Consider the following 13,100-nt stretch of genomic DNA (forward strand, 5'->3'; position numbering starts at 1 on the left):
CCAGGGCAGTAATGTCCATATTTAAAGCAACTAATGCCATAGCAACGACAAAATGGGAGATGCAAATTATTGACGACCGTCAATGTTCTACCGCTGGTTTCCACGGTCCAGAATATCTAGCTTCAGTCCATATTAAACACGCGTGCCTTGTGTGCACACTCAAAATTCAGATAACCATTCCATTTTATCTACTTTTTCAAAGTTAACCTTTCTGTTGTTGTACTGGTTTTCATTGACACGAGTTGTACATGTATAACACAACTCAGCCTTAGAATATGCTGCGATGTTTTACAAATGAATCATTCTCATTCTATCGCAAGGAAAACTGACATAGCTTGACGAAAAAGTTTCGAGACATGGTACTACAAGAAAAAAACTCTTGAAACCTGAAACAATGAGAAATGAGATTTTCAAAAGTCAGGCTGTCAACTGTGACCTCTGTCTGAGTCTTATTCCATTTCCGTCCGAATGGATCATTACTGCTGTGGGTTCTGTCAAGCAACGGGAATTCTGTCGAGGCCGGGAATTAGTCATGGTTACCCTCCGGCAGGGGACATCCGCTAATACTATTAAAGGGTACGGTCCTGTAGTGGTGGGAAAAGGGTTATTTACACATTAATGGACGCCGTGCTGCCTTCACTCCGCTCCCATTGTGAAAACTTTGAAAAACGAAGTAACATCGAAGACATCAGGTCTTCAGAGAGGTGATACTGATATTGATGATCATTAATAAGACAGGCGGTGCCACCGTGTATTCCGCACAAGAGGGTACTAATACCTCGGGTGGCAGATCTCTCTCTCTCTGTATGTGTATGTGCGTATGTGTGTGTGCATGTGCGCGCTTTTACAGCAACATCGCGTACAATTAACCCCAGTTCAGTTGGATCTCAACTCTGGGCTGGATGTAAGGTAGTGGGAATAGGGTGGATCGGAGATGATATTAAACTGGAAGAAAAAGATGTGTTAGGTGTTATTTGTGTAAGGGCTCCTTCACCACACTGGTTCATTAGTGATCCGCCCCTCCCTGATCACGGTAATAGGCGCGGTATTAGCCGGCGCGCGCCGCATGATCCCTCCCTCAGGGTCGAGCCACAACATTTCTCCATCCTGTAACTTTTGGCTCAAGTTTCCCTCGACGCGGCGAAACAGTTTCTGCGAACATCGTCACATTGTAAACCTTCGCATAGTCCTCGTCGACCCCTTTACAAAATAGAATTCATGCGAAAAGACGAGAGAAAAGGCAATTCGTTCATGGAACGCATGACATAAAAGTTACCAGTCTGTCTTTTGCTATGTTTTCACAATGGATCGTTGAGTATATCTCTAATGTAGGAATGTTCCACGCTGGAGGGAGAACCAGAAGGGAACATACATGGGAAGCCAGCCAGTCATGAAGTCTGAACTACATTTGCCCCTCCCTCAACCTCAACTAACATGAGTTTACTGAACAAATGCCATGTTAGCTATACGTGACTAGGTTTGCTTTGACTTTCAGCAATCAAGGATCTGTTGTTTTCAAGCAATGCTTGGTCTGATTAAAGTATCTTAAGAAATGCCATACTGCAAGTTCAGCACCTTATTTTCGTCTGTCCATGTATCGGCGCTATATACCATAACGTTCAGTGGCTTTGGTAGCATATGATATGAGAGTGCCTCCTATGGTCCCCCAAAGTGTGTTTTCCCTAAGTATGCCCCAGGTGCATCAGGTTGTGGAACGTTTCTCATGCTACTTTTTGCATGCCGTACTGCATTACGTTTCTTCATCACGGAGACGGAGAATTTTGCTACATGAGTAAAGAATTGTCAGAGTGTTGTCTAGATGGTCCAGACGGATGTACAGCTGTCCTGTATCAGCGTGGGAACCCCTTGCAGCTGAACACCTGTCCGGCCACCGACTGGGCCCGCAACTCTCGCGAGATCTGGGCATCCCGTCGACTTCTGTGAAATTCGCTGAAGGACGAGTCAGCGATTGTGCGAGAGGTCAATGACTAAGCGACTGTGCGTTATTTTGCTAGGTGTGAGTGATTGCAAACTTATCATTTCTGACGGGACGACAGAAACCAGTGAACGGGCGAGCCAAAACTCCCACAGAGTCTCGTGAACTCTCGCCATACTTTCTTGCAACTGGGGCACTCCATATCTCGGTTGAGGTCGCCCTCCCATCGATGAAGGTCATTGGCGTTGAGTTCAAAAGTGAGAAAAAGCTGTAGGCAGGGTTCCTAGAATGTTGAGAATGTGAACTTATTTCCGACAACTGAGTCAAAACCCAAGCTCAAATAAAGTCACGCCAGCATCTATAACTCCTACTGTTTAAGTGTTATAACCTTGATATGATTTACTTTTGGGGAAGGTCAGGTTGATATCAAAGCGCGCGCAGAATAGAAACTGTGGTGCTGTGATTATGACGTTCAAATCATAATTAAGAGGATTGAATGACAATCATATATCGTAAGGGGAGACACGTACAAACGTGCCTTTGCGACAAAATACCTTCCAAAATACAAGGAAAAATAATTTTTTTCCAACGACGTCGCATTGAATCATCGTCTCTGACTTTCGACATGACCACTGTTAGATCGCCTGTGTGAATTTAGCGAGGATGCTCTCCCGATGATTGTCTGCCGCTTCAGAAGTAGTTATCTGCAATAACACTAGCCAACTCATGTACCTGACTATATGACCCTGACTTAGGCAAGGGGAAAAATAACCTATTGGGAAACTAGCTATAGAACGTTCTCGGGTCTCAAAAGACCGAAATATTCTGGAGTTGTGCAGTAGATTTGAGACAAAAATAAATGATAGAGCAGTCTTAAATACTTGGACCAACATGGTTACTTAGCAAAGCAGGATACACAAATTTACGCAAAATTGAAGATTCGTGTGGTTGATTTTTTAATGTTCCAACAAATTGTGGTACGATGCAAGGAAGCCAGTGCGCCACACTACAAGTGCATCACCCCATAAGTGTTGCTAAAACGGCGGGAGCGTTCGCAAATGACGTCATCAGATTCCTTACAAGTAGCAAGAGCTCACAGCGACCTCTAGAGGCTCTGCTTAAAATTGCAAATCATGACTGGACAATTGATGTTCAAGAGATTCAAAACTTCTGGAGATTTGGGTATTTCTTGCCTAAATGTCAAAATGTTACTAATCTGTATTTGAAAAACAACACGAAGAGTAATCTAGAGTACTTCAAATGGTTAAATAAAAAATCTATGAGATGAACTTTTTAATGTTCCTCTTTATATTTATTTCCATATCATTTTGCTACTTATAAATTTCACCTGTCTCCAAGTCTCAAAACACATAGTTACAGAGCTTTCCAATGTATACCTTATACACTAAGCAGACTTATAGACCACTTTAAACCTGTTATTTTGCTATCATAGAGGATTACACTACATGTATTTTACAGATGTGTCTATTTTCAGAGTGCTGTCACCTTTATCACCATGATATTAAAAAGTGGTGCAGTTGTGAACATTGCAGCATATTATCACACAAACCTGGTTGCCTTTACACATCCTTATATTTACATACTTTTTTTCATTTTTGTCAGACACGTGTTGCATAGAATGTATAGTCTTGCCAGTACCTTAAAGGCAAATTGACAGTTGAATCTACTTCAAGCAGTTTCAGTAGGGTACAATGTTCAGTAACTCAGTTCAGGAAAACATACAACTGAACAAACTGAAATTTGGCCATTCAAAATTTGGTCAGAAGACAGAAATAATTGGAAATTTCACAAAACTGCACAAAGTTTGGAGAGTTCAAAAGAACATCTAACACAGCTTTTTACATATATGTACATCCTGTGCTTGAAACTAGTATTAGATCATCTTCTTTCCTAAGGCAGTATTTGAATGTATATACAGAAATTACAGCCCATATTAAACTATCATAAGCTTGCATCTGAACACAATAATTTTTGATATACTTTTACCTCAAAAACATATACTTGTTTATAGTACTGTAAATGCATTTAAGTTCACGGGGATTTAATTTCGCGGTATCAGGAAAAAGGACTTTTCGCGGTGGTTTAAAGTTCGCGGTAGCACCATAGACTGCAGTCTAATACCATAATAGAAAAATGTTCGCGGTGGTTTTAATTTTGCGGTGAAGTGGTCACCGCAAAAACCGTGAACATTAATCCACCGCGAACATTTCTGCATTTACAGTATATGGAGCAAGAAAATCTTGAAGGAATTTTACACAATGCAAATTATACTTAAGACTCTAAACAAAGCTATCTGCAACTCGACTTGAAAAGGGTGAGAAAGCAGACACAGTAGCAGCAGAGAACTTGTCCTTGTACATAGTTGACTATGCTTTTTCAGCACAGTTGGAGTTATATGACATTCCCATGGTCATCTTGAAGGGTTCAGGGGTCAGAGCAGTCAGTGTAGGTTGTGACCATGTTCCCAACTCTTTGTGTTACAGTTTTGCAGTTTTTCCCACCTAAACATAGCAGAGAGAAACATAACCTGAGTTACATGTAGATACACTTTTTGATTTTTACCAGTTCAGTACTTAATAAATCATTCAGCTTTTACAGAGGCTAATCAAAAATGAAAAACAACAACAACAATATACAAAGTTATGTAGTCACCTGTTCTACTTGTTCTGGACTGCATATTCCTGGCCTGTCCATGGTGTTGTGCAAAGTGTTGAGCATGAGCATGTGCACCTGCATGTGCATGTGAGTGGGGCCTTTGGTGGTCTCCGAAGAAGTTGTCAAAGTCATCAAAATGAGCAAAGTGGTTGTGAATGCTGTCAAAGTTGGCAAAGCTTCCAAACAGGTCATCATCATCATCATCATCCCCAAATATGTCATTGAAGTCAAAGAAGTGACCTCCGCCATTCCCACCAAAGGAGAAACGGAAACCACTGTCACCGCCGAAGCCACCATTAAACCCTGCACCTGCATGCTCATGTTGCTTGTGGGTATGGAAAGCATCAAAATGGTTGAAGAAGTCATTAAAGTCAAAGTTGAAGTCTCCAAATCCTCCAGGACCACCAGGCCCACCCCCTTGCTTGCTGAAGCCAAACTGGTCATATTCCCTCCGTTTCTGTTTATCTGACAGAACTTCATATGCTGCAAATAGAACAACAAAGACAACAACATGTGAATATAGAGCAATTTAGATACAAACAAAATGTATCATGTTACATGTATCAAAGGAGTCAACTTTGTATGAGTACCAAGGTATAGGGTACCAAGATGCATTTATGTTTTCTTGCACAAACACAACAAACACACCTTCTGCAATTTCCCTAAACTTAGTCTCTGCCTGTGGGTCCTTATTCTTGTCTGGGTGGTACTGGACGGCAAGTTTCCGGAAGGCTCTCTTGATCTGTTTGTCTGTTGCTGTCTTGGGCACACCCAGAACTTCATAGAAGTCTCGCTTGGCAAGGATGGAGTCCATAAGTAGAACAAGGAACACACATCCTACAAACAGGACTTTTTGGCTGTGCATTTTGGTGTTGGTGGGATGGTATAGCTGATAGAGGAAAGAAAAAAGAATTAATATTCAATGATAAATTAACAAAATTCACAAGGAACGTGAACATATTGAAATGCAACCTCAACAAGTCTGAATATCTTTCTCTTTTGACCTTTTGATTCACCTCTGCCACGATAGGGGCAGAACAAAGGTTACATAAGCAGTGAATGCAATACACATCCTTTTAAAAATATCGATTATATGACACATTTGATACATAACCGTTTTTATTGTCACTTAGGCAATGTATCGTTACCACACGTTAATAAATCATAACGCACGGACAGCATTTACATACATAAACATAAATATAGATTTCTTCCCAGAGTAATTCTTTAGTCTATTCCTAAATATATGTAATATGCAGGCAACAATTTCGCTTTCATTAAACATGTTGTCGTCTGCTAAAAAACGTTATCGCCCCCCTCCCCCGAGGCGGTTCGCATATCTAACACTTAACAACAGCTACCATGCCCCAATATAGATTCTAAGGTGAATCTTTTCTTACCTTGAGACTACAAATTTGGCTCTATTCGTGACAAGGTGGGAAATACAATCTGCCAATCCAACAATACGGTTTTCAAGTCGTCACAAAATTCTTCTGCGAGACTTCCTAGAATCTTCGTCTGGCAGCTCAGCTTTGCCGGTCTCGTTTCCGGGTAAAGGGATCCAATCAGGGAGATCTACTTCGGAAAATGTACTAATATGGAAGAAAAAACATCAAATATCGTTAGTCTGTAGACCAAACAAGCTTTAAATACTATGACCTAAGATATTGATTATATATAGATTCTTTATTTTGAATCAAAGTATCTAAATTAACTTTATAAGAATCCAGATATACCCATTAATTTATGGTATAATCTAAAAGATTGGAACACGAAGCTCTTTTTGATTGGCTTACTTGGATCATGTGATAATTTGGTTTTGATATTTCCCATAATGCATCGAGGGCAGAAGAAAACACGGAAACATGGCTGACGACGTTTTACCAATTTTGATGCCGAACATCGAAGGAAACGGCGAGGATTCCTCCAGTGACAGTGGTGTGTGCCATCTCCCTTATTGTTTGGTACATTGTGCACAGTTTAAGGTATCAGGACAGCGTGTTGTAAATGCATTACGTTCTCGTAATATACAGATAGGCCCATTATTTTTGGTTGCATCAAAGGATAAATACTTGTTTTTTGACAGTGAAGATGGATGTGGGAGGGGGGCGGAGCAGGTGCCAAATACAACCCACAGTGACAATTAAAACGTTACCATAGAACTGATCTTCTAACATAGCACCTATCCATAGAAGAAATTATGTAGGTCATCGGTGGTGTGTTGCATTGGTTAGAAATAGCAAGAAGCTTCAAACACATTCAACATCCTTTGTTATAAAGCACTTGTCAAGAAAGAGGTCACTCTGTGGACTATGCAATATCAATACACCAGTGGCCTGTAGTCATCTCACGTATCATTGCAGTGACTCGTGCTGTTGGCCCCAATTCCAACTTCTGCATGCAATGCGGAATGGTCTTCTTTACAGATATTGACGCATTGAGACAATGTCGTAATAAAGCTGTCATTATACTGAAGGGACTAGGCTAAGATTCACAAATGAAAATTAAAGCTTAATATGTATAATAAATAGGGAATGCTGGAAACTGAACTCATTGTGTGCGCTTCAACTCTTTGAACTAAGTATTTTCATGTTGATAGTAAAGCTTATTTTCTTGTGTCAAAGTGTCATATTTAGTAAATAGACACAATCCACTGCAACCAATTATGTTACATGTCACACGGTCACACACAGCAGAAGAAATAAATTTCCGAAAATAATTTCATCAGGTTGTTAAAGTAAATAAAACTGGTTGTGGAAAAGAAGTTTTTAAATGTAGTTTTTAAATATTCTCTTCCACAGTTCCAGAGAGGGAGAGAGAGGGTGATGATACTGGAGATGGCCACGAGGATGAACAACAGCAGCAGGAGCAGCAACAACAAGAGGGAGAAGACAACGAGAGAAAAAAGAAAAAGAAAGAAAAGGACAAGAAGAAAAAGAAGGACAAGCGCAACATGAACTTTGATCAGTCCTTGCCTGCAAGCCATACCGTGAGTATTTCACAGGATTGTCATTTTGTGATTTAAAGCATGTTGTACCCTTTGTGTCTCTAATTTTAATTTCATTTGTATCACAGCTGAAGGTTACATGGTCTTTGTTACAAAGTAATTAGGTGAAAGGAAGATGACTTGATGAAGAAATGACCAATCAAAACTTGAGCCATCATTCATTGTTCAGTAGTGACTCACAGTTCTTTTTAATACCTTCTACAGTACCTGGGGAGTGACCATGAGGAATACAGTGGCAGAACAGTGCTGGATGATGAGAGTTTTGTTAACCTGCCCCTGCTGACCCTCCCCAGTGTGGTGCTGATCCCAGGACAGACCCTTCCTCTCCAGCTCTTCCAGCCACAGACCATCTCCATGATGAGACATGTTATACAGAAGGACAGGACATTTGGGCTGGTCACTTCCAGGTTAGCCTGTGTTTTATAACTTTTGGAAAGCAGGGCTGGAAACAAAACAAAGGAACCCTGTAGAAACCTGACCACAAAATTTAAGTCCTGAATCATCATCAGGACTTGGGAGAACTGAATAAACAGACTCTTTTAAACAACCATTGCTTTATTCACACCAATGTTTTGGTGACTGTCTGTCACCTTCTTTAGGGCAATTCTGAACCATTGCTTTATTCACAACACCATTTTGGTGACTGTCTGTCACCTTCTTCTGGGCAATTCTGACTGGTTCACATTGTGAAGGAGCCCTGTACATTGTGAACCAGTCAGAATTACCCTGAAGAAGGGGACAGATGGTCTCAGAAACATTGGTGGGAATAAAGCAATGGTTGTCTAAATAGAGTATCTTCTATCAATGACATACCAACCTGATGAAACTACTCACGGACTTGCACTGTTTTGCTTTTTCCACAGGGGCACATCTCTGAAGATGTATAAGAGTTTTAGAAATGTAGCTTTAGAAAGTTTGTAGCTTTGTCTTTGTGACTTTGTTGTACTGTATTCCGGCACATCAGATACCTGGACACCTCAGGTGCAACTCTTGCCAACATCGGAACCACAGCAGAGATATTCTCTGTGAAGGAAGAGGATGAGCATGGGATTGAGACTATGAGGATTAAAGCCATGGGAAGGCAGAGATTCCTCATCTTAGAAACCAGAAGACAGGCTGATGGGTGAGTTTGTGTAATTTTAACATTTGTAGAAAAGCATCATAAAGATTTATCATTTAAGCACAAATGTTACACGTATTCAAATAACATGTAGCCAAATCATAAGTTCAGTAGTGTTAGTTAGTGTAAGGTGGGATATTATTTTGTTCTTGACTGTTTTTTCTATTGCTGCTCATTTTTCAGAAAACATCTTTCAATGTCAATTGTTCTTTGTACATTCCAGCATCATAATTGGAAAGGTGAGGATCCTGCCAGAATGGGAGATGCCATCTGGCCTGGAGGGTGCAGAACTGAGATGTCACAGACTCAGTAATGTCCCTGAAACCACATCAGCAATGGAGGTGGCAGCATGTGGGGGTCCAGCAGGGGACAGGCAGCCAGTGGCAAGGAGTAGAAATCTAAAGGTATCATATGGTATCGGACCGGAGTTTCTTTTACGATTTCGGAGGTTGGCGGGCAGCCTCAGGCCAAAGGGCTACAGTTCCGCTAGTAAACGTAGGACGCGAAACTTAATCAATATGGCGGAAAGCCGTATACTGCCTCTTTCCGACAAACCTATTGGTACCGTCTGTTGCCTCTTTATTTTGGTTAGAATATGTAAAAAAAATTTAATTTTGGACCCGAAAACTATCATTTTTTAACACTTTTTTGATCGAAGCTGCTTGGAAAAAACGAATTTTCCCAGGATAACGGCCTACGTGGTAGAGAAGCTAAATTCTTCATGTTTGTGTAAAATGAAAATAAAAAAATTCCATGTGATAACTTTTTTGCAATCTCCGATGACGTCATTTCTTCGAAATCGCATGAAAAACGCCGCTATTTGGGTCATCAGGCGAAAAAACCGCATCACCGTTGCAGCGGACTAATACAAAAATAGTTTCGCTGGCTGACCAACTACTCCTCGCACAAAAACAATACAACCCACGGGCTTTTCAGAAATTACGACAAATCTATGCTCAGCTATAACGATCACCAAGCAATAAGGAGCAAAAGTCAGGGAGACAACAGCGCACTTCCGGCCTATTACACCACCCTTCCGCCAACTCCGGTCAGATTTGAACTCCGACCCGGAACCATATGATGCAAAATCTTGTAGTTCAAATATACCTCAAGTCACTGTTGAATAATTTTGAACTTGATAATTTACCAAGGACTACATATGTTAATTGGTCTGAATTTGAAGAAATTTGTTCTTGTCTTGTAAAAAATGTTTACACTGTGTATCTATTACCTCACTAAGTTCCTTGAGCAACACTACCAACACCATGTCTACTTCCATTCCAGAATAGATACAGAGCTGCAGATTGGACTTGGTTTCCACCATGGGTATACAGACAATATGATTGTGTAAGTATGGAGGTATTATTGAGCACATGTACTTAAAGAACTCTTTTTGTGTCAACTATATACATGTACATGTTTGTGTAGTTATGTCGGTACAAAGAGTATAGTTGAAGATGCTGGTTCCGTAAAGCACTAGAGAGGAACAGGATTATAAAAGATAAGGGTGCACAGACAGAGTAGGTTTCAATTGATGAAAAGAGAGCTATAGATACTTAAATGTTTGAAATGCTATTACCGGGGTAGAATAAGTAATGTATAACAGTTCTGCACTGTAAAACAAGTCTATGATTGGAGACATGAGAATTGACAGCTTGCTGCTGTTTCTGCAGGATGTGTTAATGGAACTGGTGAAACGTGAGCTGTACAGCTGGAACGATACTCTACAGGGGAGTATCATGCCCACTAACCCTTCAGGTATGCACTATGCGTAAGGGAGTGGGATTGGGAAGAATTAACCAAAGAAATTGGCTGTCTTTTGAGACCAATTTTATACATCACAGACATCACATAATTAATGGTTAAATTATAGAGTTACTGGCTATAACTAGGTTACAAAGCCACGAAAACTTTTATGCAGAAGGCTTGTCTTCAAATGAATAATGACCTATGAATAGTGCTGGCTTGTATTATGTAAATATCTTCTATCAGCTTCCATTTTCTGAATTACTCCTTAAAACTTAGTCTGTCTGTTTTGCGCTGCCCTTTTGCAGATTTCTCCTTCTGGGTAGCAGCCAGCCTCCCATTGGACGATGGTCTGCGGCTGCACTTACTCAGCATCAATAGTGCTGTGCAGAGGCTGAGATGTGAGCTCAGCATTATGCAGAAGGTAACGTGTAGGCCTGTAGGCCTTACATTTTTACACAAAGAAACAGCCTGACTGTATCACGTTGAGATGGGGTGTTGTCTACTTCTTTATTATATATATGAACGGACTTGTTCTCTCTCACTCCCTACCATGCTTTGTTTATTATTAAAAATACTCTTCTTGTTTCTTCCCCTCAGTGCACCATCATGTGTTGCAGAGACTGTGGAAGTCAGATAGCTGAGAAGAAAGACGTTTTCAGGTACATGTACTATTGGCTGAAATTTTCCAAGGTTTTCTGTGTCAATCTATGTTGGGGATTCCTTTTGTTGGGTTGGATTTTTTTCCATTTTGGTGATTCTTGTTTTAAAACAGTTATTCATGTTTAGTTTAAAGACATATTGTTGTGTTGATGTTTGCAGCATGTCTGTAGCAGGCCCGATGGCAGCATATGTTAACCCGGGAGGTTATGTTCATGAGACGCTGACTGTGTACCAAGTGACGGGCATCATGCACCATGGCCGGCCATCTATCGAACATAGCTGGTTTCCTGGGTGAGCACAACTTTAAGATAACTTAAAAAGATTGGAAATTTGATCATATCTTTGTAACTACTTTATCAAATACATTGTATTGTGTATCATTGAAAAGCTTAGTGCTCTTTACAACGATATCCCATTTGTTATGGTTGTACATTCATAGGTTGAGTTCCAGGGTTACTTATGTAAATAGGTTACAAAAGAAAAATTTCCCTAGTAGTAGATTTTTCAGCATTAGCACAATGTGTTACAATATTACATATATTGTATACATTGGTTGACTGGTATAACTTGGGACATTTGCAGTTGTTCAGCTTGTTCTCATGCAAGCCTTTAATCCCTTGATCAGCTATGCGTGGACAGTAGCGGAGTGTCGGCAGTGCAGACATCACCTAGGTTGGAAGTTTACTCCTGCTAAGAAGAAACTGAAGCCTGAGAAGTTCTGGGGTCTGTGTAGGGCGTCGCTGTTGCCGGGGTTACGTAGTGATGGTGGAGACTCCGAGGAAACGGGGTGGATGCCAACAATGTAAAGGACTACAAACAAAGTGAAGAAAAGACATCAGCACTAACACGCTTGTTGGTCATCTTCATGTAAGATGGAGATGCCATGCATCTTTTGAGCTCCTTAAAAGGCTAACATTCAATTGAAGAACTGAAATTAGGAAGCATAAAACTAAAAGTAACACAAACAAAAGCCCCTATTTAAATGGCTATTTCACCATGGCCAGAAGTGTTGCCTGTCAAAAAAAGTAGAAGGCATAATTTGCAATGGAACAATGCTCTTAAAACTCAGCCATTAGCGTGACTGTAAGGCTCAGGTGCTTGTGTCATCAGTACTAGAATATTGAAAGATATTTAAGAGTCAAATCCTTGAGATCATTGATGGATAATTGGTCAAATCCAGCAGTCTGAACTGAATAAAGATATCAATGTAGCACAAGGTTGCAAACACATCAGATGTATGTTGTGTAGAGTTGTACAGGTGCATCTCTCACATGTTGAGACAATTAAGATTGCAGTATGCCAGCAACTACACATTCGCTAGTACATGTACTAGAATGTCGAGCTTAGACAAGAGACGTGTTGTAAACAGCTTTGTAAATGTTGTGTACAGAAAGACATATTTTGTGGTTAGAAAGTTTCAGTGTTACTGGATACTGGATACTTCATACTTAGCAAGTGGGATGACTAGTAAGGAATTAGCAGCCAGCTTGCAAACTTGTATCCATGTATATATTGTAATAAATTCACTGTTGCTTACCTAAATATAATTTGTTACTTTGGAGGGCATTTTGCACCTGAAGTACATGTATGAATGTACATTTTTAAATATGCTGTACCAGTAGTGCAAACATGTTGTGTGACTTCAAACCATTACATGTATGTTGTAGTACAATGTAGGTAAGCTCACCCCCAACTGTGAAACTAAAATAAATGGCAATCAGTTCAATATCCTCAACACTTGAGGTGAACATGTATGTTGCATCTCTTCATAGTACTTGTTTACAAAACCATCAGCAGCTACATTACTGGTTACTGTAATAGTGCATGACAATTTGATATACATATGCACAGCATTGTATTACAGAAATGTTATTAATTATTAAAATACTGTGAAATCCACCTGTCCCATCGGCCTCATACCGAGATATTAATCCTCATAAAAATGTATGAAT

General features: G+C 40.2%; 2 protein-coding genes across 3 annotated transcripts; one reads left to right on the forward strand and one right to left on the reverse strand.

Annotated features, from left to right (window-relative positions):
- Nucleotides 1-3,424: 3,424 nt before the first annotated feature.
- Nucleotides 3,425-6,198, reverse strand: LOC118415772 (dnaJ homolog subfamily B member 9-like). The gene is made up of 4 exons (XM_035820579.1): nt 6,013-6,198; nt 5,261-5,501; nt 4,610-5,095; nt 3,425-4,458 (listed from the first exon to the last, which is right to left on the reverse strand). Exons 2-4 carry the CDS (start codon nt 5,475-5,477, stop codon nt 4,382-4,384), a joined length of 780 nt encoding a protein of 259 aa, XP_035676472.1. The 5' UTR covers nt 5,478-5,501; nt 6,013-6,198; the 3' UTR covers nt 3,425-4,381.
- Nucleotides 6,199-6,373: 175 nt separating this feature from the next.
- Nucleotides 6,374-12,874, forward strand: LOC118415769 (protein cereblon-like). Of its 2 annotated transcripts, none has more exons than XM_035820574.1 (11): nt 6,374-6,550; nt 7,420-7,601; nt 7,824-8,026; nt 8,584-8,742; nt 8,963-9,143; nt 10,024-10,086; nt 10,413-10,497; nt 10,794-10,909; nt 11,086-11,147; nt 11,308-11,439; nt 11,774-12,874. In XM_035820574.1, exons 1-11 carry the CDS (start codon nt 6,478-6,480, stop codon nt 11,952-11,954), a joined length of 1,437 nt encoding a protein of 478 aa, XP_035676467.1. In that variant the 5' UTR covers nt 6,374-6,477; the 3' UTR covers nt 11,955-12,874. The 2 variants fall into 2 exon arrangements, with proteins under 2 accessions (XP_035676467.1, XP_035676466.1); XM_035820573.1 differs by having other exon boundaries at nt 6,455-6,550; nt 7,414-7,601.
- Nucleotides 12,875-13,100: the final 226 nt, after the last annotated feature.

This window comes from Branchiostoma floridae, chromosome 5 (assembly GCF_000003815.2).
Source record: "Branchiostoma floridae strain S238N-H82 chromosome 5, Bfl_VNyyK, whole genome shotgun sequence".
Classification (NCBI taxonomy): Eukaryota; Metazoa; Chordata; class Leptocardii; order Amphioxiformes; family Branchiostomatidae; genus Branchiostoma; species Branchiostoma floridae.